Source organism: Artemia franciscana, chromosome 11 (assembly GCF_032884065.1).
Source record: "Artemia franciscana chromosome 11, ASM3288406v1, whole genome shotgun sequence".
Taxonomy (NCBI): Eukaryota; Metazoa; Arthropoda; class Branchiopoda; order Anostraca; family Artemiidae; genus Artemia; species Artemia franciscana.
The window spans coordinates 4,515,688-4,541,217 of NC_088873.1; the positions used below are offsets into that span (position 1 = coordinate 4,515,688).

At 35.7% G+C, this 25,530-nt stretch overlaps 1 protein-coding gene across 2 annotated transcripts in view; it reads left to right on the forward strand.

Moving 5' to 3' along the window:
- Positions 1-25,530, forward strand: part of LOC136032707 (protein Wnt-4-like) — a 171,363-nt gene that overhangs the window by 14,397 nt on the left and 131,436 nt on the right. Inside the window, exons 1-2 of one of the 2 annotated variants that reach the window (XM_065713012.1) lie at positions 13,314-13,399; positions 13,873-14,119. In XM_065713012.1, the coding sequence (XP_065569084.1) occupies positions 13,968-14,119 (152 nt within the window). In that variant the 5' untranslated portion in view covers positions 13,314-13,399; positions 13,873-13,967. Of the gene's footprint in view, positions 1-13,313; positions 13,400-13,872; positions 14,120-25,530 lie in introns of those variants that run through there. The other variant, XM_065713011.1, reaches the window with a different exon arrangement.

The following is a 25,530-nucleotide window of genomic DNA, read 5'->3' on the forward strand; positions in this document are numbered from 1 at the left end:
ACTTCGGGGTCGACACGACCCCACTGGGCCCGAGACAGGCGTTGTAAGTTATGCTCTGGGAGCATATATTGTTCTTATGGAAGGGGTGTTCCTGTGAAATTCAGAGGGAGCTCATTTGATCAGAAATTGAAAATGCTAGTTCACATTCTAAGAGTCAAAAGAGATTGGAGGGCAACTACCCCCTCCTTCCGAGCCCTTTTCCCCAAAACCATCTGATAAAAAATTTGAGAAAGATATTTTGTTAAAGATAGTTCAAAAGTCAGATAACGAAAACTGCGTTGATCAACACAACCCCCCAGAGCGCTAAGGCAAGTCTTTTAAGTTACGTCCCAGTGGCATATAAGTCTTTATGCAGGGAATGATCGTATGAACTTCAGAGGCGGCTCATTTGATTGGAAATTAAAAGTTATAATTATCGTTTTATGAGTCAAAGGTGATTGGAGGGCGTCGACCCTTCCACACACACACACACACACACGCTTTTTCTTCAAGTGCATCCGATCAAAATTTGTGATAGTCAGTTTGTTTGAAATAGTCCAATGTCAAATTAACCACCCCCAGAGGCCAGGGGGAGGGTTGTAGCTTATCCCCCGGGGTTATATAGAGCTTTTATGGAAGAGGTGGTCGTACAAAATGATTAAAAATTGAAAGTTATAATTCCTTTTTTAAGAATCAAAAGTGATCCGATAGCAACTAGCCCCTCCCCCAACCCTCTTTTCCCCAAATACGTCTGATCGAAGTTCTTATATAGCCATTTTGCTCAAAATAGACCAAAGATCATGTAACATAACCTCCAGGAATAACAGAGTCCCTCCAAACTTGGGGGCAAGTGTTGAAAGTTTTGCCCCGGAACATTTAAGGTTTATATGGAAGGGATGGTCACACAAAGTTCGGAGAGGGCTATTTCAACTCTAGATCGGAATTTCTAGTGCCCTTATTTAAACTTTACTCGTTTTAAGATACATTTATTCATTTATATTAGTACCTATTGTATGTTTGTTTGCTATGATTGTTTATTTAATTTCTGGTCATTTGGGTTTCATTTATGCTTCCATAGCAAATTTTGTTTCTGTTTTAAGCTTTATTTGCATATTCAATTTAAGCTTTACTCGTTTTAAGATTTATCTATTCATTTATATTAGTACTTATTGTTTATTTTTTGCTGTGATTGTTTCTTTAATTCCTGTTCGTTTTGGGTTTCATTTTTTCTTTAATAGTAATTTCTTTTCGTTTCTAGCTTGAATTTTAATAGGTATTTGTATCTGCTGATCATAAGTTTAATATGACCTTTGATTTTCTTTGAAAAACTTCTTTTTCGGGAAGTTTCTTTAATTAATACGGGGAAAAAGGCACCAAGTGCACTTTCTTTTATTGAGAAATGGGGAAATGGGGAAATGTTCAAAAAGGGAAGTCCATGTATCCTTAATGACTATATCAGTATAGGTCAGTGCCTTGAATTATTATTCAGTGCCCTGAATTATCAGCAAAGTCTTGAGAGTGTTTTTTTTATGTGCTTTCACAAAAAAATAATAATACTATATACAAAATGTAGTTTTACACGACTTGAGAAACAATACAAATTTGAAATTTCACTGTGTTTGACGTTTGCATATATTTCTTGTAGACTCAATTACAGTACTTATTTCAACCTTCGTAAAATATGTGCCAAATCAAGTTTGCATTGCAATTTACTAGCGAAAAAATTGCTTTTTATGCGAAATAATTCAACTTTCTTGATCATCAAATTTGCAAACGTGACTTTGAATATGTCAAAACAAAATTTTCAGTTCAAACGAGACATATTATTGACGGTAGAGTTGATAACACAGCTCGAAGAGGTATTAATTTACACAAATTTATTCCGTGTACCGGTATTTGCGTTCTGAAATTTATTGTGGAACTTTATATCTTCCTTAATATAAACGGAGAATGGGTGTAGTTAGTTTCAACCTTTCAAGGATTCATGCATTGACATGTTCCTAGACGAAAAACCGTATCCGGGGGTATACAGGGGTTGACCCCCCCCCACACTTTTGTCAAACTCAGCAAAGTAGCAGAAATGCATATAAAAATATTTGATGCACTTCGTAAAGATTTTTCGTTAGCCCTCCTTCCTTTAAACAAAAATCCTGGATATGACTTTGCCTAGGGTATGGATTCCAGACCCTAATGTCACAAGAACCCTGATTAACTTGGGAATTTATCTAAAGATGTTCTAATCTAAAGTGTTTTGAAATTAATCTAAAGTGTTTTTACGAACAGATTGTGTTTTGATGCTTTTTCGTATGCTTTTTGTATAATATCATGCAAGGACTATGTAGTAGGGTCTTCAACCCCTCTCACTCTCCTAAATAAGTTTTTTTTTTATTTTATGGCACCCCTTATCCAAATTATCAAAATTTTTTTTTATCAGACCCCCCTCCCTCAAAACAATTGTTTACGTGCCTAATATTCAAGAAGTATTTCTAGATCCGTGACTGGCTGGGAGCTTTGGAGGCTTACGTATTATATAAAGTAAGGTTTGTGCCTAACTGTGAATTAATAATACGCGTGAGTTAATAATATAGACACCCAATCCTAGTATTATCATCAGTTTCGTACATCTCTATCTCATTCTCAATCCTGTACATCCCAGAACATCAATTTTCGTAGAAACTTCTGGTAGTTGTGTTGTAACAAAGCTAGAAAAGACCATCTATAGCAAACAGGGAAGCGCAACGAAATGGCGCAAATTGAAAGGGGGAAGGGAGGTATTCCCCAAGAATTTCTTACTCGTTATATTTTAAAAATACGTTTTTCGTTATTTTCATTTTTTGGTACTTGGTACCAAATGGCTTTTTTGTAACTTCAACTGAAAATGAAAATAATTAGGATGAATTCGGACCTCTAATTTTTTACAATATATTTTGCCCCCTCCCCCAGTTGAAATCTGTGAAATGGCCCCACTAGTACGGTGGGGGACTGAGTCGCTTGGACTCTTCTCTCATCCAGTCCCAAATACTAAGAGATGTACTACATTTCTGGTAATTTCTTTGATTTTTCATATAATTTGTCTTTTTTGTGAACTAGAATAGTTCTTATTAAGAATTGAATCAATGTAAATTTAATAGATTAACCTATTAGAAAAACAAAAGTGAAATCGCTCGCCCTTTTTTTCTTTGGTGCTATTTGAAATAAATATAATTTAGCTGATTGGATCAAACAGTTCGTGGTAACGAACTAAGGAGCGACCCGCTCAATAGTAACCGAAACTCTAAGAAATGAAACTCTACATCAAAAGAATCGCATTTTAATGCTGATTTTAAATATTTAAGTTTCATCAAGATTAGTCTTACCCATGAAAAGTTACGAGCCTGAGGAAATTTGCCTTGTTTTAGAAAACAGAGGGAAACACCCCTTAAAAGTCATAAAATATTAACGAAAATCACACCATCAGATTCATTGTATCAGAGAAGCTTATTGTAGAAGTTTCAAGCTCCTATCTACAAAAATGTGGAATTTCGCATTTTTTGCCAGAAGACAAATCACGGATACGTGTTTATTTGTTTGTTTTTTTGTTGTTTTTTTTCCAGGGGTGATCGTATCGACTGAGCGGTCCTAAAATGTAGCGAGAGGGCTCATTCTAACAAAAATTAAAAGTTCTAGTGCCCTTTTTAAGTGACCAAAACAATTGGAGGGCTCCTAGAACCCCTCCCACGCTCATTTTTTCCCAAAAGTCACCGGATCAAAATTCCGAGATAGCCATTTTATCCTTTTTTAGTCGGAAAACCTAATAACTATGTCTTTGTGGACGACTTACTCTCCCGCAGTCCCCGTGGGAGGGGCTGCAAGTTACAAACTTTGACCTGTGTTTACATATAGTAATGGCTACTGGTGAGTGTACTGATGTTTTCAGTTTTTTTTCATTTTAGCTGGGAGAGTTGAGGGGGAGGTTATGTTGGAGAATATTTTCATGGAGGAAATTCTCATGGGGGAAGAGAATTTCAATGAAGGAGGCGCAGGATTTTCTAGCATTACTTGAAAAAACAATGAAAGAGTAAATATGAAAAGTTTTTCTACTGAAAGTAAGGAGCAGCATTAAAACTTAAAAGGAACAAAAATTATTAAGCATATTAGGGATTTACCTCCTCGTAATACCTTACTCTTTAAGCTAAAGTATTTTTAGTAATTTCAACTATTTATTCTGCGGCCTTTATTATTCAGAGGTGATTCTTTAGGAATTGGGACAAAAAGTAAGCTTTAGTGTAAAGAGCGAGGTATCGACGAGGGGTGAACCCCCCTCATATACGCAATAAAAACATATGAATATAGAAGTTCATTACGTAAGTTAGTTCGTATGTTACGTATATTTTTTACCGATGAAAACATTCGTAAAAAATTAAAAGTTCTAGTTGCCTCTTTAAGTAACCAAAAAATTGGAGGGCAACTGGGCCTCCTCCCTCGCTCTTTTTTTCTCAAAATCTTCCGATTAATTGCAATTAATTAATATGCAAATTTCGTTTTAATTATTTATGTGCGGAAAGCCAAGATCAAAACATGCATTAATTCAAAAAAGTCCAGAAATTTAATAAAAATAAACAAGTTTTTTAACTGAAAGTAAGGAGCGACATTAAAACTTAAAACGAACAGAAATTACTCCGTGTATGAAAGGGGCTTTTCCTCCTCAACGCCCCGCTCTTTACGCTACAGTTTTTTTTACTGTTTTAAGAAGAAGAGTTAAGAGAAAGAGTCAAACTTTAGCGTAAAGAGCGGGGCGTTGAGGAGGAAAAGCCCTTTCATATACGGAGTAATTTCTGTTCGTTTTAAGTTTTAATGTTGCTCCTTACTTTCATTTAAAAAAAACTTGTTTTTTTTATTCAATAATATAAATGATCAAAGAATCCAGCTTTTAAAACTCAATGTCTCTGAAAAACCTCTACTAACATTTTTTTAGGTTCAGTTTTGGCCGCAACAGGTGTTTTGATTTGGAGTAAAGCCTAGGAATTACAGTTCTTAATGGTATTTTGTATGTCCGTCAGCATCGAGATTAATTTAAATTGTGGTAGATCGGAACATCATTTTTCTTCTTTGAAATTAATGTGGACTGTCTGTTAAAAGAGTTTCTAAACAAAAACCGATCTGTATAGCCGTGCATGAAGTCACGCTTCGCAGCTAATCTTTATCAGAGGTGTTTAATAAGGGCGATTTCTTGTCAACGGCCGATCTATATTGTTTTAATACAGTTAGAGTTCATGCTCTATGAAATCTATTTGAGCAAAAAAATTCACCTGATGTATCTTGTAGAAGAGAACTGAAGGAATAAAAATTAAGCTATCTTGTAAACTAATATGATATTTTTGTTAGTTTAGGGGGGAGAGTTGAGGGGGAGGTTACGAGGGAGGATATTTCCATGGAGGAATCTCACGGGGCAAGAGAATTTCAACGAAGGGGGTGCAGGAGTTTTTAGAATTAAACAATGAAAGAGTAAATATGAAAAGTTTTTCTACTGAAAGTAAGGAGCAGCATTAAAACTTAAAGCGAAAAAAAATTATTACGCTTATGAGGGGTTTATCTCCTCGTCAAAAAATTTTATACTGATTATTATATTTGAAATGATTGTTGAAACCGTTTACAAAAGATACAATAAAATACATGATAGTTTATTCTATAAAAATAACAATTCAACTTTTCCCTCCCTCAATTTGTAGCCTCTGGTCACCATCTGATCCGCTCATAAGACACTCATAGGGCACTCCTGATGACCAGTACTAACCTTACTCCTATTATAAGTAGGTGTGCAAGTAATACGCGTGCGCAAGAGGTGAGGCTTCGGGCTTATGCGCCAATCCCCGAAAAAATAATTCCTGAAATATTATTTCATCTTCTTTATCGGCTAGTTTGTCGTCTTTTTATATGACTTGACATACCCTACACCCCTCCTTCAACAAATATTACACCTGAATAAGCCTCAGCCAAAGGAGAGTTCAAGACACGAAAAATTCGATCCGATGAACCTCAACCAAATCAAAATGCAATCTATACATCACTGATCATAGTAAAACTAAACCTTAGAAAGCTCAATCCAATGAATATTTACCCCATGCAACATTTAACCTATGAAAAGCTCAGTCAACATGATATTGGACCAACAGAAAATTTAAGCCAGGTGACTTGTCATGACAGATAAATTGAGGCATGCCCAGAGTTTTGGGGTTGATATCGGCTGAGGATGCCTTGTAAGGGTGATTGGGCTATTTAAATGATAATAAATATGTTGAAAACGATGTTAACAATTTAAAATACAACGACTATGACGATGGAGGCCACGCTTATCACAACGACGCCAAGAACGCTGAAAATATTGTGAATTATATCGACAATAGCTTCGAAAACAGCTGATACTGATAGTGAAGATAGTGGAAATATTAAGAGTCATTTTCTTCGTTGTTGATGTCGTTTGATAAAAATCATCATAATTATTATCGTCGTGGTCTTCTACGTCATTATTATTATACTAAACACCAGAATCGTCATTACGTTCATCATTACACAAGCTTTGAAAATGCCTCTTCTAAATGTTTTACCAGTTACACCCCTACCTTGTTTCCTAAGTGAACAAGAAGAAAAGATAGGATATCAGTGCTCCTCATGCCAAAAGTGACTTTCCTTTTTATTCAAGGTCGAGCCCTGTGACTTTTTGCTATGGGGTTTTGGCAATGGCGAGTCCAGTGTTGTACTTTTTGTTTTGATTTGACGCCATTTTCAAAGGGTTTTAGGCTCTTTTGTAATTCATGTAAATTTGTTTTCAAAATAACGTTTAATACTTAGACTAGCCAAAATGATAGTACCATTCTTGATTCAGCTATAAATGTATTGTTGTTTCGCTGGACTGTTTTTTTTTTTTCTAACGCTCTAATAAATTTTGTAACTACGGGTCGTGCTTCGTCCCTTACTAAATTGCAGCTATGGCTGCAATTATGATTCTCCCATATCTGGGTTCTGCAATCATGATTTCTGCAGTCATGATTCTTCCAATTATGACGAGCTGTTCCTGAACATTGCTGAACCGGTGTTTCCATTGCCAGTGGTCCGATGATTAGTTCGGCAGCCGTTATGTGAATGGGTTGATTTCCGTCCGTTTTAATATATGCATTGTTAATATTTTTGCGAGCAAAAGTTGACACGGGGTGACCTTTGCATAGGTTAAGTTGTGTTTTGTCTCGTTTTAAGTTCTGTGTGGGCTGTATTTTGAGGAGCTTTAGTTTTGTTGGGTTAAGGTTAAGTTGTTCTTATTTGAGCTTTACCAAACTTTATTTTGTGGAAACTGAATTGGTAAGAATTCAGTTCGGATAAGGTGATTTTTGAATAGTTAGAAGTCAAATGGGTGGTATCTAGAGCATCAAGCCGGAATGATTCTCATCCGTGCGTTCTCTTGACATGTTTCCGATGGAAAGAACATTGGTACTCTCTTCTACTCTTCAAGAACGCCACCCTATTTTGTAAGAAATTCAATATTCTGGCCAAGCTTATAACTAAAGACTGAGAGGAGTCTGTTTGACCCCTTCCCCCATAAAAAACGAAGATATGTAATTCTATATTGTTGGACGCATCCTCTTCCGAATAAAATTTTAGACACCACACTATTTCCCGGGTAGGATGTATCCCCACCAAAATGGCCTGATTTAGTGACCCTCAACTCTGTTACGGCAAAACGTTTTATTCTGTGTTGGATTGCATATACATGTTATTATGCTATCTGTTAATTTGAAGGAAATATTCAAATTTTTACGACCATATCAAATTCAGTCTTTTAGTATTGTATTCTACCCTATTAACAAGCGGAAAGAAAGAAAAAAGATCATAATAGCTCACAAGATAGCTTAATTGTAATCATAATTTTTCATATCCTTCCCTTGCTCACTTCTTTGGATCAGAAGGGTGAATCAGAATTAAGGCAATTATACTTTATAATGATAAGGCAAAGAGCTGGGTGTAGAAGCTCATAGACGCTATCCTGCTTCTCTTTTTAATTCTACAGAATCAAAGCTTTAGGTTTATTTCTGTTGAGCTGAAAAGTTAGGGGTAATTGGAGGGGGCAGATCATAAGGAACACTTTCCTTTCCCAATTAAGAAGCAATTATAGGAATGGCTTTTAAAAGGATTGTTGGCAAGGCTGTATCAAGGATTTTTGTTGGGGCATTTTTTCAGGGGGGATTTACAAAGAAAAACTTTAAAAACTCATCAAAGATTATCTTTATGCATTTTATTACATTTTACGAGTCCAAAAAATAATCCAGGGTCAAATCCCTAACACCCCCCGGGATACAGCCTTAATTGTTGTGCCTTAATAGCCTCTCAACAAGGGCTAAGTTTTTATTCTCTGGGGGAACTGGAGGTCGTGATTTCAAATCTTATCATGTCCATTTTGGTGAAAAGTAGGCATTTACAAAATTACAAAACCATTGCAATATTTTCTTGTGAGGGAGCATCGACCAAAACAGTTGCCCCTCAACCCATGCATTCACGAAACGGTATCCTCTAAAATAATCCAGAATATTTCCCTTGGCTCGTCGACACTTTGATAGTTTAGGTTAAAAATAGTTTCTCGGCCACAATGATTTTTTTTTTTAACTGTACACTTTACTTGTTATTTTTGGTAAAGAAGCTTTGGTATTAGGAGCTATTGAGGAAGCATGTTAAGGAAACAATTCTTACTTCATAATGTGTAGTTACTATTACTTCATAACGTGATATCACTCACTATACTTTATCCCCTCCAATCCCCCATAATGTAGATGTATAGCCAAAATTAGATATTCCCAATATATTATCCCAATGCGTCTTTCTTGCGTAAACCCCTGTACCCGTAAATTGAATCAACCGTGACGAACAAGAACCGGAAAAGCGAGATGGACGGGTTGCGGAATGCATTGAAACTCTATAATTTGGGTTATATATTTGTATACTAAGGGGGGGGGGGAGTATAGCGGGCTGCGTGCAAAATGTATTAGCTAAAAATTTTCTGCATATTATAAAATAAGAAATGTTTTTTTGACATGTTTCCTTCTCAATAGCCCATAATCTAAACCTTTATTTTTTAAATATTACTTCTCATTCAAAATTTTTTTTTTTTTGGCTCCTGAGATTCAGACTAGAAATCAAATTGTAGTTTCCCAGCTAGATTTTGATTCAAAAGAGGCACTTGATTAATGCTCTTTTTCTAATTTTATGCAAATGAAAAAAAACACTTAAAACATCAAAAATAACAATAACATAGAAACTCTGGCATCTAAGTATTTTGAAAAAAATACTCAAAAGGCTTGGTCAACAGTTATTACTCAGAAATGGAACTTTCATGACTAGCTTCTCAGGGATACCATCCATACTTTGACCGAGATGGGTATTTCAGTCGTGCATAGTGATGTTCATCTCCACCAGGTCAGCGTTTCATAAGGGATTTTATTGGTTTGAACTGCGAGTAAATATGACCCTTCTGCGGATGGAAACTTAAAAAGACTCAGGGGCAGAACCATTCCCCAAAATATTTATTTGGAGCTCAACCCCACCAATAAGCTTGAAGGAGTCCCACACTTACGGGTAATAAATATTTTACTTACTTACTTACTTAAAATTAATCAAATCCACTTAAGTATGCTTTAAATAATAAATCATAATAAGTAAAGTTAATTGTATATTAAGTGTAATCAACAATCGTGAAGCATGCTGGGCAAGACCGCATCAAGGGGGTTCAATGGGTTTTAACCCCACCCCCTCCCGCCCGATATTTTGTCCGACTCGTAAAAAGGCAGTAAAAATGTAATTAACAAATTTTGGTGTTCTATTCCAAATTTTGTAACTCCCCCCCCCCCCAAAAAAAAGAAAATACCCCAAACCAAAGAAAAATCCTGGATACTACCTTGCAGCTGGGTTATAAATTAATAACGATTTCCAACCCCCCTCTCTCCCGCCATACCCGTAGCCTCCTTCATAGTTGTAATGCTCCATGAATTAACTAGTCTTATCTATTTATTAAATAAAAAAAAACAAGTTTTTTTAGCTGAAAGTAAGGAGCGACATTAAAACTTAAAACGAACAGAAATTACTTCGTATATGAAAGGGGCTGCTTCCTCATCAATGCCTTGCTCTTTACGCTAAAGTTTGACTCTTTCTCTTAACTCTGCTTTTTAAAACAGTAAAAAATTTTAACGTAAAGAGCGGGTGTTGATGAGGAAGCAGTTCCTTTCATACGAAGTAATTTCTGTTCGTTTTAAGTTTTAATGTCGCTTCTTACTTTCAGCTAAAAAAAACTTGTTTTTTTATTTAATTTCTGGACGTTTTTGAATTAATGCATGTTTTGATCTTGGCTCTCAGCACATAAATAATTAAAACAAAATTTGCTTATTAATTAATTGCAATTAATCGGAAGATTTTGAGAAAAAATAAGCGAAGGAGGAGGCCTAGTTGCCCTCCAAGTTTTTGATTACTTAAAAAAGCAACTAGAACTTTTAATTTTTTACAAACGTTTTCATTGGTAAAGAATATACGTAACTTACGAATTAACTTACGTAACGAACTTCTATATTCATATGTTTTTTGCGTATATGAGGGGGTTCAGCCCTCGTCGATACCTCGCTCTTTACACTAAAGCTTAGATTGTGTCCCAATTCCTTAAGAATGACCTCTGAATCACAAAGGCCGTAGAATAAATAGTTGCAATTACTAAAAATACTTTAGCGGAAAGAGTGAGGTATAACGAGGAGGTAAACCCCTCATATGCGTAATAATTTTTTTTCGTTTTAAGTTTTAATGCTGCTCCTTACTTTCAGTAGAAAAAACTTTTCAAATTTATTTTTTCATTGTTTTTTTTTCAAATAAAGCTAGAAAATCCTGCGCCCCCTTCATTGAAATTCTCTTTTACCATGAGAAGTGTTTCCATGGAAATATCCTCCCATGTAACCACACCCCCTCAACTCTCCCCAATAAACCAAAAACTCCCCCTGAAAACGTCTGTACACTTCCCAGTAACCATTACTATATGTCAAAATTTTCAACTATAACACAGGTCAAAATTTTCAACTTGCAGCCCCTCCGACGGGGACTGCGGGGGAGTAAGTCGTCCCTAAAGATATAGTTATTAGGCTTTTCGACTATGGTGAATAAGATGACTATCTCAGAATTTTGATCTGGTGACTTTGGGGAAAAATGAGCGTGGGAGGGGGCCTAGGTGCCCTCCATTTTTTTGGTCACTTAAAAAGGGCAGTAGAACTTTTAATTTCCGTTAGAATGAGCCCTCTCGACATATTCTAGGACCACTCAGTCGATACGATCACCACTAAGGAAAAAAAACAACAAAAAAACAAAAAAATAAGAAAACAAATAAACACGCTTCCGTGATCTGTCTTCTGGCAAAAAATTTGAAATTCCACGTTTTTGTAGATAGGAGCTTGAAACTTCTACAGTAAGGCTCTCTGATTCGCTGAATCTGATGGTGGGATTTTTGTTAAGATTGTATGACTTTTAGGGGGTGTTTCCCCCTATTTTATAAACTAAGGCTAATTTTCTCAGGCTCGTAACTTTTGATGGGTATAACTGATCTTGATAAAACCTCTATATTAAAAATCAGCATTAAAATGCGATTCTTTTGATGTAACTATCGGTATCAAAATTCCATTTTTTAGAGATTCGGTTACTATTGAGCCGGGTCGCTCCTTACTACAGTTCGTTACCACGAACTGTTTGATTCTCGTTGAATTATATGTCCAGAACAAGCACATGCATGGGAATCTCTTGTAGTTTTTTTCCTTTGGCTCCATCTTCTTTTGGGGGGGGGGCAATTTGAGACGGACGCAAAAACAGGCGATTTCAAGCTTGAAAATAAAAATATGCGTGACTGAATTATGTCCCCGCTTATAATTTGTTTTCTTTAAATGCATTTGATACAGGGATGCCTGGGAAACTATATTTTAATAACAACATTATAAGTTGATACAAATATGGTTTTTCGAAGCCACCAATCTCTAGTCTTGTCAATAATACACCGTTGGGACCTAAAATGCAATGGTTCGATTGCACCATATTATCATACTGTGATGGTGCACACAACTGTTTGTATATTAAACAAAAACAACATAGAAACAATACGGATTTTTTTTCTAAGACAGTGGAATTCAATTCAGTGGATATTTTGGCCCTATATATATATATATATATATATATATATATATATATATATATATATATATATATATATATATATATATATATATATATATATATATATATATGTATATATATATATATATATATATATATATATATATATATATATATATATATATATATATATATATATATATATATATATATATATATATATATATATATGTAAGAATTTATATCAGAATGTGAAAATTAAAACTAAAAATGTTTTTAAGAAAGCTTTTTAAGGTCCTGATTAAGTGAACTTGAAAACATCGAAATTCAAAATTGAAGTTGGGGTAGTGTTCTGTCTTTCAATTCTCTAGAGACTGTCGATTGTCAAAAACTCTTCAAATAGCACTTATTCATTGGCAGAAATAGCAGGTTAATTATACCAGCTTGTCAATCTGGTCTCCAGGGCGATCTGAAACGATTCTTACTGGCGAGAAACTTGTAAAAATTTCAGGTAGCTGAGAATATTCTATGGGACTGTTCGAAAACAGGAAAATACATCGAAAAATGATTGTAATCATCTTACAGGTTATTGTCTTCTGCTCATGATAGTACCAATTTTGTTCTAAAAGCAATATCCTTCATAGAGCACAATTGTAAAAAAGAGAAATATGATATATATTCTCTTTATATATTCTCTTTCATATTCTCTTTCATGTTCGTATATGAAAGGGGCTGCTTCCTAATCAACGCCCCGCTCTTTACGCTAAAGTTTTTTTACTGTTTTAAAGAGTAGAGTTGAAAGAGTCAAACTTTAGCGTAAAGAGCGGGGCGTTGATGAGGAAGCAGTCCCTTTCATATAGAAAGTAATTTCTGTTCGTTTTAAGTTTTAATGTCGCTCCTTACTTTCAGTTAAAAAAGACTTGTTTTTTTTATTTAATTTCTGAACGTTTTTGAATCAATGCATGTTTTGATTTTGGCTCTCCGCAGAGGAATAATAACCTAACCTAACCTTACTTTCAGTTAAAAAAAAAAACTTGTTTTTTTTTATTTAATTACAAAAAGGCCTTTGAGACAAGCTGCCAATTAAGCAGGACTGGCTTTGAAAACTTGTATTTAATAATTTTTGTTCTGTTTGGTTTGAATGAATTTATCGTCTCACACCATTTTTTCTTATCAGTCCTGGTTGAACTTCGTTGAAGTAAGGATGCTAGGGATGTTTAAAAGAGCTTTTACAAAACATTTTTAGTTTTAATTTTCAAATTTTGATGTAAGTTCTTATATATCCATATATACATTTTTTTTCTGGTGTTGTGCTGAAGACGGCCCTTGAATATGGGTGGAAATATCCACTGAACTGAATTCCATAGAAAAAAATTTCCTTATTGTTTTAAGTTGCTTTTGTTTCATATGGAATTGCAGTGTGGTCTCCATCGCTATTTATATTTGTATATTACATAAAATATGGGGATTTGTGGGGCAATTTGATCATTATAATTCACCATAATTTTGTTTTACGACGTTACAGAACATAATATTATGTAAAACTTAATTGATAAGAATTATTGTATGGGCTGACAGAATAAAAGGTGAAGATTTGGCGTTGGAAGGAAGAATTTAGCGAGTATACCTTTTTTGAACGTACTTGGACTGTGCTTTGAAATACGAATATATTGGAGTTCATTGGTATTTTAATTGAAGTGACTATTTGAAATCATTCCTTAGTTTGTTTTTTTTTTTCAGGATATCTGGCTTGTTCTGAAGTTCCAAGAATGTGGCGTAGTCATATTTGAAATGGAGGATAAACAGTAAAAATATAGCCAAATAAAGAAATCAAAATGTCAGACTCAGTGAAGAAAAAAAGAATTTTTACTTACATTAGCCGCTTGCGCAGACGAAAATTGGGTTTAAATAATCTTCAAACGGTGATATTTGGAATTATTATAATTAGTAGCTACATTTCTACGACAGATGCTGTATCATCATGGATGTAAGTAATATCATCCAGTTATTCATTAGTTTATTTTATGTTAATGACGGTGAATTTATAGTCATTAGTGTGATTTATTGACTATGCGTACATATTTTATGGTTGAGATGAGAGGTTAAAAATGAGGTTTCTTATGAGTGGCTTCTTTGTTCTCAAAAAGTCTAATGAATCATTAAAAATAATTAGCTATTTACTAATTTACTAGAAGATGGCAAAAAATAATAGATAAAGTTCCCCAAAAAAGCTGGCGACGCGTAAGCAAGTTTTTTGTCGTATTTTACATAGCTTACTGAAAAAGAAAGATAAAAAATGAATTCTTTAAGGAAATTAATTAAAGAACTTTTTCACAAAATTAGTTTCTTAAAGAAAAGTAAAGAACTCTATTAAACCAAAAAGGAGCAAAAATAGGATAAAAAAAAAAAAAAATCTGCCAAGCGCAAAACTACCGCAAATCAGCATCGATAAATAAATGAAACCCAAAGCGAACAGAAATTACAATAAATAACCCAGTCAAACGCAAAACAAGCTGAGTATTCAGAATCCCTATGCCATCTCAAGAAAATAAAATAATTTGTACTTTGCTGAAAAAATACAAACGAATGTGCTTTGTCAGCTTAATATACATATTCTGATATTTATTCCTTGAAAACTTAATAATTTTTGATTTATTAAAGTTATAAAAGTGAAAATATTTAATTTTTTTAAGTAAAAAAAATTGACTTCCATCACGTTTGACTCTTAAAAGGGAACTAGACCATCTAATTTTCAACCAAATGAGCCACCTCTAAAGTTTATACAGTCTTCCCTTCCATAAAAACCTTAAATGCCCTGGGCCATAACTTACATCCCTTGCCCCCAGACTCTGATGGTTTGTATCAACCCCAAAAGCCCTTTTATATGACGTTTTGACTATTTTGAATAAAATGGCTATCTTAAAATTCCTATTGGATGCATTTTGGGAAAACACGACTTGTGGGAGGGGGTGTAGCTGCCCTTTGATCACTTTGACTCTTAATAAGGACACTATAACTTCTGATTACCAATCCAATGAGCCCCTTCCGAAGTTTTTACGACCACCTTTTCTATAAAAAAAAACGTTATATGCCCCCAGGGCATAGCTTACAACCCTTGCCCTGAGGGCTCTGGGGGGCATAATCCTCAAATACATAAATTCCAGACCTTTAAACTACGCTGAACAAAATGGCTATCTCAAAATTTTGATTGGATGTGTTTGAGGAAATAATGGACGTGGAAGTTGGGGGGAGGGATATTTGCCCTCCAATAACTTTCAGCTTTTAAAAAGGGGAAAGCCCTCTCAGCTTCCAATCGATGAGTGCTTTTTCCACGACTACTCCTTCTATACAAAGTGCCCTGGTCTAGAACCCCAAAAAATAATGAAAAATAAAGGATAATACATTTTGCCAACATTGTTCTTTACTTTGGCAGCGCTATTGCACTGCCAAAGAAAGGAGTGACATTGTCATACAAGATCGATGACGGTTCATTTCGTATACTTCTATTTCAGCCGGCGTTTCAAGAGGAAGGCAATAACACTAGAAAAGATAATCAAATGTTCAAATAAAATAAAATAAATGAGCGAATAATTTGTTTTTGTTTATTTTTCAAGTTCTCTTTTGTATAATCTCTAAACTATAAAGTTAATTCTCAAATAAACATCACTTTCCTTTTCTTCTTGAATTCACTATCAACTTCAGTGGGTCATATTTCAGTTGAATGTTGACACACCGATCTACCGGCACTTTGACTGCTTGGCGATTAAGCTACCGCCGTTATAAAAGATACAACCTTCAAGCTCCGCAGGTTTGTACATACTATGGCTCTTCTTTGATGGTGTCTAATACACCCCCGAAAATTCCTCCTAAAGAAATTCCTTCCCCTGTGGAAAATTACCGCCTCCCAAACTTGGAAAAAAACCAAAACCTGCAATTTTCTCTTCTTTATAATGCAGTTTCTAATTTTCATGAAATGCATGAAAGTTAAAAAGGTTCATAAATGCATGAACCTACTGTGTAACGAGACAGATAAAAATCCTTTGGCAGGATAGCTTCAGATCCCTGGCGATCCCTGACGCCACTCGATTGTGACAGAGCAATAGTTCACAGATATAGTCAATGTTTATGTATGATTTGCGGTAAATTACAAAGCTATTAGGGCATCATAGCAAGGGTCATATCCAGGATTTTTTGTTGACATATGTCGATTTATTTGACATTAAATTAAAAAAAAGAAGTTTTCTCAACTTAAAGTAAGGAGCAACATTAAAACTTAAAGCGAACATAAATTATTACGTGTATGAAGGGGATTTCCCCCTCCTCAACATCTCGCTATTCACGCCAAAGTTTTTTAGTAGTTTTAAAAAAGCTTCCTACTGTTCTAATTAAACGGCCCTTGTGTTTCAGGAGTCATTCTTAAAGAATTGGGACAAATTTCAAATTTTATTGTAAAAAGCGAGGTGTTGAGGAGAAAGCAATCCCCTTCATACAAGTAATAATTCCTGTTCGTTTTAAGTTTTAATGTTGCTCCTTACTTTCAGTTGAGAAAACTTGTTTTTAATTTAATTTCTGATCGTTTTTAAATAATGCCAGGAAATCTGGCCCCAACTTCACTGAGAAATCCCCCTTCCCACGGAAATATCCTCTAGACAATCCAATCTCGGTGAAAATTTATCCCGGACAATTAACTTTAACAACTCCACGTGTAAAATTGAGACGGAAAAGAGGAAGCAACATATTTAAAAGAATTTTTTATAGGAATTATGGCAAACTCCCCCAGTGTACAGTTTCCCTCGAATTGACTTCACCCCCTGAAAATTTTCCTCTTCATATAAAATTCCCCTGTGAAAAAAAATAGTAAAAAATTCACCCCTCTCCACATGAAGGTAAAAAACAGTAAAAAATTCACCCCTCTCCACATATCATCCACATGATAATTAGAAAATAATGGATTATTATTGGGAAAAATGATCTGGGATTATTAGAAAATGATCAGAAATTAAATTTTAAAAATGAGTTTTTTCTACTGAAAGTAAGGAGCAGCATTAAAACTTAAAACAAACTGAAATTATTCCGTATATGAGGGGCGCTGCCTCCCTCCTAAATTTTGATATTACGCATACTTTTATCTGGGGAGGAACCAAACTCACTTAAAAAAAAGTAAAATTGTCCTGTTTCGAACAATTTTTCAACCAATTGTGGACATACTATAATCTAAATACTATGCTCAGTAAATTGAAACATGTAATTTAGCAGATGAATAAAGTTGAATCTCAGCTATGGAATGATACCAAAATCGTTATTATTTTTGCAATTTCAATAATAAATGTCCAGAAATTGGGAAAATTTGGGATTTCACGGAGGCCGGGACACGAAGCCCCTTCCTGCATGCGTCTCTGATCATCTGGTCTAGGAACCTCCGAGGTTGTAAGTTAGATTTTCTATGAGATTTAATTATTACTGGTGGGTGTTGTTGCAATTATGGAGGAGAAAGTCAAATTGTGTTTCCAAAATCTATATTTGGTTGGGGATGTACTATACTAGATGAACGTAAGAAAGAGTATACTTTTCATATAGTCTCTTAGGAAAACCATTTCTTAAGAGAAAATCTTCGGTTGCTATTAATACAGTCTAGTTCAAACATTGAAACTTTTGTGAACCAACTGTTTTCAAAACCGTAGGAGCAGGGCCGTATCCAGGATTTTTTTTTTCATTGGATTGGGGTGGGGGTACAGATTTTTTTTAAAAAACGCATCAAAAAAATTTTCAATGCATCTTTGCTAGTTTTTACGAGTCTGAAAACACTTTTTTTTTGGGGGGGGGGCTCAAACCCCCTAACCTTCCCCCTGGATACGGCCCTGCATAGGAGTTTCATGTCTTCAGCGATTGCTGTATGAGAACTCCTACGGCTTAACGATAACCTTTTTTATGGCACTTGATATTAACCAAGTGACATATAGCAATCGCAAATTCTATCGGTCAGTCTGTCTGTCGGTCTGTCTGTCCCGGTTTTGCTACTTTAGGCACTTCCAGGTAAGCTAGGACGGTGAAATTTGGCAGGCGTATCAGGGACCGAACCAGATTAAATTAGTAATAGTAGTTTTTGCCATTGGACCATCTGGAAGGGAGTGGATGGTCGGTTAATCCGGAAAAAATAGAAAAAATAGAAGTATTTTTAACTTAAGAACGGGTGCTGGGATCTTAATGAAATTTTATGTTTGGAAGGATACTGTGTTTCACAGCCCGTATTTCAAATCCCGACCAGATCCGTGGAAATTGAGGAGATTTGGGGGGGGGCTAAAATCTTGGAAAACACCTAGAATGGAGGGATCGGGATGAAACTTGGTGGGAAAAATAAGCGGAAGTCCTAGATGACATGATTGACATAACCGTGGCGGATCTGCTCTATTTGGGGGGTTGGGGGGTGATTCTGAAAATTAGAAAGAATGGGGTATTTTTCACTTACTAAGGAGTGATCGGATCTTGATGAAATTGAAGTTTTGAAGAGTATCGTGTCTCAGAGCTCTTATTTTAAATCCTGACTGGGTCCGGTGACATTGGGGGGAATTGAGAGGGGGAACCTAAAATCTCGGAAAACCCTTAGAGTTGAGGGATCGGGATGACACTTAATGGGAACAATAAGCACAAGTCCTAGATACGTGATTGACATGACTGGAGCGGATCTGCTCTCTTTGAAGAAGTTGGGAGGGAGGTTAATTCTGAAAAATTAGAAAAAATGAGGTATTTTTAACTTACGAAGGAGTGATCGGATCTTAATGAAATTTGATGTTCAGAAGGATATCGTGTCTCAGAGCTCTTATTTTGAATCCCGACCGGATTCGGTGAAGGGGAAGTCGGGGGGGGGGGTGGAACCTAAAATCTTGGAAAATGCTTAGAATGGAGGGATCGGGATGAAACTTGGTGGGAAAAATAAGCACAAGTCTTAGATACGTGATTGACATAATTGAAACGGATCCGCTCTCTTTGGGGGAGTTGGGGGGATTTCCAGTTCTTTGACAAGTTCGGTGCTTCTGGACGTCCTAGGACGATGAAAATTGGTAGGCGTGTCAAGGACCTGCACAAATTGACTTGATAATAGTCATTTCCTCGATTCGACCATCTGCAGGGCTGGAGGGAGAGGAAAAATTTTACAAAATTAGAGGTATTTTAACTTACGAATGGGTGATCGGATCTTAATCAAATTTGATATTTAGAAGGACCTCGTGTCTCAGAGCTCTTATTTTTTAATCTCGACCGTATTCGATGATATTGGGGGAGTCGGAGGCGGAAACGGGAAATCTTGGAAAACGCTTAAGAGTAGGAGAGACCGGTATGAAACTTGGTGGGAAGAATAAGCACAAGTCCTAGATACGTGATTGACATAATCGGACTGAATTCGCTCTCTTTGGGGGAGCTGGGGGGGGGTGAAAAAATGAAAAAATTTAGGTACTTTTAACTTAAGAACGAGTGACCGGATCTTAATGAAATTGGATATTAGAAGGAACTCATGCCTCAGAGGTCTTACTTGAAATTCCGACCAGATCTGTTGACGTTGGGGGGGGGGGGGGGGGTCGGGAGGGGAAACCGGAAATCTTGGAAAACACTTAGAGTGGGGATATCGGGATGAAACTTGGTGGATAGAATAAGCAAATGTCGTAGATATGTGATTGACGTAACCAGACTGGATCTGCTCTTTTTTTTTGGGGGGGGGGGGGTTAGGGAGGGGGTCCAATGCTTTGGTGAGTTCGGTGCTTCTGGACGTGCTAGGACGACGTCAATTGGTAGGCGTGTCTGGGATCTGTACAAATTGACTTGTTGTTTTTCCCGAGTCGACCATCTGGGGGGCTGAAGGGGGAGGAAAAATTAAAAAATGAGGTATTTTTGACTTACGAGCCGGTGATTGGATCTTAATGAATTTTAATGTTTAGAAGGACATCGTGTCTCAGAGCTCTTATTTTGAATCCCGGCCGACATTAAGCCTCTGATTTTCCTTTTAAATCAATCTGTTGATTCTTATAACTCTACTAGAGCTCATGCCATATGAGGGTTTAGCTCTTCCGACCTCGTCACAAGTGCCATAAGAGCTCTTAGCTCTTGTTCTACAATACTTAGCCCAACGTGGGCATCAAGAAATTGCTAAACGTGGAGTTTTCCACTGAGTATCTTCGCAAAAGTCAGCATTCAACCACGATTTTTTCAGCCAGGATTATTATTGCATAAATCTTAGGATAAGGGGTTGGGGGTTGGCTATGGTTATGTTGCACTTGTCTGAGGCAGAGGTGTTGTTTTAAAGTAGTCACACCAATGGAATAGGCTATATTTATAAAATCAAATTTGAGTACATCACCACTACAGCCTACGGCAGTTTAATTCGATTGTGTATAGCCATGATTCCCAACTTGGGACGCACGCCCCACCGGTAAAGCATGGTAATATTTTGGTGGGTCAGGACGTGGACCCTTCGGCTGACTATACTTTAGAGCCTTAATTATGAAAAAAAGCATGTTTCGTGTCAATAATGTCACATTCAAATGCATTTAAAGAGTAAATAAGATAAATTATTGTATTGCAATGCCGTTATACATTGTATAAAAGGTGCAGCATTCCGACAATATTTTTCATTAGCATAAAATATAACCCAAAGAGATGCCAATGTAATGGCCTTTTAAGCTCTCTTCAGGCGAATACACATAAAATTTTGAATAACAAAATTGAAATGTCACGAGGGGGCATCAGAATTTTAAAAATGCCTAGGTGGGGCATGGCTCAGAATCGATTGAGAGCCACTGACCTATAGGATATGGCAGTTCAAAATGATGAAAATAGACGTTTTGTATCTAAGGGAGCTACGGTAGCTCAGTTCGAGCCTGGGGTTACGCATCGAATATTTTATAAAGCAAGTGATTCATATATGAGCTATATTTCATAGTAGAACATTAAATTGAAAATATAAACTATTTAATCTTGACCTCTGCTCAAAATGGATAATTATTCCATTAAGATGGACATTCATAGCTGCACCTTCTCAGAGATTAATTATCTTCTGACCCGAGTGTGAGATGTAAGTGTGATGAGATTCCATGTGTAGGTTCTGGATGAGCATAGGATGAGGAATTCTGGGTGAGCATAATTTATTCAACTTGATAGTTATTTGCATATATTGGATAAACTCAGAGAGATTATTGTTTTCGCCATTTTGACATATGGATCTTGATAACTGTTGTACTTCCGTGTCAAATTCTGATTTATTAGCTGTTGAGAACCTTTTGTCTTCCTTTGACCGTACATTAGCCTTGTAGACCCCACGGTTGCCACAAATAGAGATCTATCACTATATGTGATGGTTTTCGGAAGCGGATTTTCGGTGTTTTACGGTTGCGATGCCTTGCGACTTAATTGATTTTCCAACTAAATTTTGCAAAGAAACAAATCATTCCGTTGAAGTTGCGTCGAATTTGAAATATTATGATCATAGGGTGTGTTACTCGATTGGTTCTTGAAACCACTGCAAGATAACTTGTTATGCGAGAGCTGGCGAAGGGGTCACACGTTATAGACAAGGCCACTGAAGAGATTTTCGGGCCAGAATGTATCTCCAAATCCGTGTTTGACACTTTCTTTTTTATCTCCTCTTTACTCCCTTTTCATGCCTTTTTTTCATAAATTTTTCCATTATTTGCACTATATCTAGTTTTTTACTCTTATTAGTTATGTTTAATTATTATTGCTTTGACGTTTTTCTTTTAAAATGCGTTTTAGCTTTTCAGCTTATTTTCTTGTCTCACTTTTTTCAAGTCATTATACACACTTTATCATTTGGTTTTAACCTCAATAGTAACCGAAACTTTTAAAAAACGGAATTTTGATACAAATAGTTACATCAAAAGAATCGCATTTAAATGTTGATTTTAAATATATAAGTTTCATCAAGTTTGGTGTTACCCATTAAAAGTTACGAGCCTGAGAAAATTTGCCTTGTTTTAGAAAATAGGGGAAAACACCTCCTAAAAGTTAGCACCCCATAAAATCTCAACGAAAATCACACCATCAGATTCAGCGTATCAGAGAACCCTATTGTAGAAGTTTCGAGCTCTTATCTACAAAAATGTGGAATTTCACTTTTTTGCCAGAAGACAGATCACGGATGCGTGTTTATTTGTTTTTTGTTTTTTTCCCCAGGGGTGATCGTATCGACTCAGTGGTTCTAGAATGTCGCAAGAGGGCTCATTCTAACGGAATTAAAAAGTTCTAGTGCCCTTTTTAAGTGACCGAAAAATTGGAGGGCACCTAGGCCCCCTCCTACGCTCATTTTTCCGTCAAAATTCTTAGATAGCCATTTTATTCACCTTAGTTGAAAAACCTAATGACTATGTCTTTGGGGAAGACTTATTTCCCCACAATCCCCGTGGGAGGGGCTGCAAGTTACAAACTTTGACCGTACAGACGTTTTCATGGGGATTTTTTGGTTTGGGGGGAGAAGGTAATGGGGGAGGGGTTATGTGGGGGATCTTTCCATTGAGGAATTTGTCATGGGAAGAGAATTTCAATGAAGGGGGCGCAAGCCTTTCTAGCATTATTTAAAAAAAAACAATTAAAAAATAAATATGAAAAGTTTTTTCAACTGAAAGTAATTAACTAAAAGTTTTTCACTGTTTTAAAAAGTAGAGTTAAGAGAAAGAGTTGAACTTTGGCGTAAAGAGTGGAGCGTTGAGGAGGAGAAGTCCCTTTCATATACGGAGTAATTTCTGTTCGTTTTAAGTTTTAATGTTGCTTCTTACTTTCATTTAAAAAATTTATTTTTTTATTTAATTTCTGAACGTTTTTGAATTAATGTATGTTTTGATTTTGACTCTCCGCACATAAATAATTAAAACAAAATTGGCATATTATTTTTTTGGCTCACAGTTTTAATCGGAAGATTTTGAGAAAAAAAGGAGCGGAGGAGGAGGCCTAGTTGCCCTCCAGTTTTATTATTACTTAAAAAGGCAAAATAAGTTATTTTCCAAAGGAAAATACTTAAAAAGGTAAGTTCTAAATCCGGGAGAGTGGAACAAATTGAAGAGGAGAGAGAAAGCAACTCAATAGCAGGGGCGAATTTCGATCTTGCTCACCAGCTGAAATTACTGAATTTGGCACAGTTAAAGCTAATTGAATCATAACAAAGTTAATTAATTTTTAACTCACCCAATTCAACTTTTGGGGAATAATGGTGCCACTATATTAACCACGCTGGTGCCTAGCCATCTTTAATTTTCTATAACCTTCTGACGGTTTTGAGAAAGGGTAGACTGTAGTCGTATATGAAATAATTTTGACCATTTTTCCCACCAGTCAGTTTTAACAAAGTATCCCATATATTCTTAGAATCTTGTCATTGTTAACTCTTGTCAGTTCGCTAAAACACTGCTGATCCATGGAATTCATAGCACAAACTGTTGAAAAAAAAATAGAGGCTAGATTTTTGCTATTTATTCCATTCTTTCGGTATAGCAATTCATTCTAAAACATAGGTGGACTCGTGGCTCTGGGTTAATGATGAAATATAAGATAAGAACAGCCAGTCATGAACAGCATTGTGCAACTTTGTAAAATATGATTCAGACAATAAAACTATTTTTATTAAAACTTAAAAGCTTCATAAAACTACTTTTCTGGGGAAATAAAAGCTAGAACCACTTATCTAAGAGCAGGATATTCAGCATTACCACTAAGCAGTTTTAATAGTGTAGGTTTATCCCAGACAAGGCCTTATCCAGGTAGCATGGTGGTTTGAGCCCCCATACCCGAATTGTTTGTCCGACTTGTAAAACGTAAAAAAAAAATGCATATAAACAATTTTTATGTGAATTTTAAAGTTTTTTGTACCCCCTCCCCTCGAAGTAACATTATATCCCCTGAACAAAAATACCACGCAAACCCCCCACCCCTACCCAAAAATGGTAAATAGAGCCCTGATCACAGACATCCTTAACATAGTACTTTTTGTCCAAAGCTTCATGTAAAAAAAGATATAAAAAAACCGTCAATCATAGTTTTAAACCATTCTACAAAATGATGGTTTCTTATAAGCTGAAACACAACTTAGCCATTGAACAAGAAATATTGAATTCAATCTTCAAAGAATTAAATAAAAAAACAAGTTTTTTAACTGAAAGTAAGGAGCGAGATTAAAACTTAAAGTGAACAGAAATTACTCCGTATATGAAAGGGGCTGTTCCCTCCTCAACGCCCCGCACTTTACGCTAAAGTTTGACTCTTTCTCTCAACTCTACTTTTTAAAACAGAAAAAAATTAGCGTAAAGAGCGGGGCGTTGAGGAGGGAGCAGCCCCTTTCATATACGGAGTAATTTCTGTTCGTTTTAATTTTTGATCTCGCTCCTTGTTTTCAGTTAAAAAACTTGTTTTTTATTTAATTTCGGAACGTTTTTTAAATAATGTATGTTTTGATTTTGGCTCACCGCACATGAATAATTGAAACAAAATTCGCATATTAATTAATTTTTATAGCTAAATGGCTTTCTCATAGTTTTGATTCGACGATTTTGAGAAAAAAGAAGCGGAAAAGTAGGCCTAGTTACCCACCAATTTTTTGGTTATTTAAAAAGGCAACTAGAACTTTTAATTTTTTACGAACTTTTTTATTAGTAAAAATATCCGTAACTTACAAATTAACTTTTGTACCGAACTTCTATATTCGTATGTTTTAATTACGTATATGAGGGGGTTCACCCCCTCGTTAATACCTCGCTCTTTACACTAAAGTTTAAATTTTGTCCCACTTCCTTAAGAATGACCCCTGAATCACAAAGGCCGCAGAATAAATAGTTGAAATTAATAAAATTACTTCTTTAGCGTAAAGAGCGAGGTATTAGGAGGAGGTGAACCCCTCATTAGCATAATAATTTCTGTTCGCTTTAAGTTTTAATGCTGCTCCTTACTTTCAGTTGAAAAAACTTTTTCATATTTATTTTTTCCTTGTTCTTTTAAAAAAATGCTAAAGAATCCTGTGCCCCGTTCATGGAAATTTTCTTCCCCCATAACAAATCCCCCATGGAAAATTACCTCCGCCTAACCCCTCCCCTCAACCCCACCCTCGAACAAAAAAATCCCCCTGAAAGCGTCTGTACACTTCACAATAATCTTATGCTGAATAAAATGGCTATCTCAGAATTTTGATCCGGTGACTTTGGGAAAAACATGAGCGTGTGAAGGGGCCTAGATTCCCTCCAATTTTTTTGGTCACTTAAAAAGGGCACTAGAACTTCTAATTTCCGTTAGAACGAGCCCTCACACGACATTCTTGGACCACTGGATCGATACGATCACCCCTAGGAAAAAAGAAAGAAATAAATAAATAAATAAACACGTATCCGTGATCTGTCTTGTGGCAAAAAATGC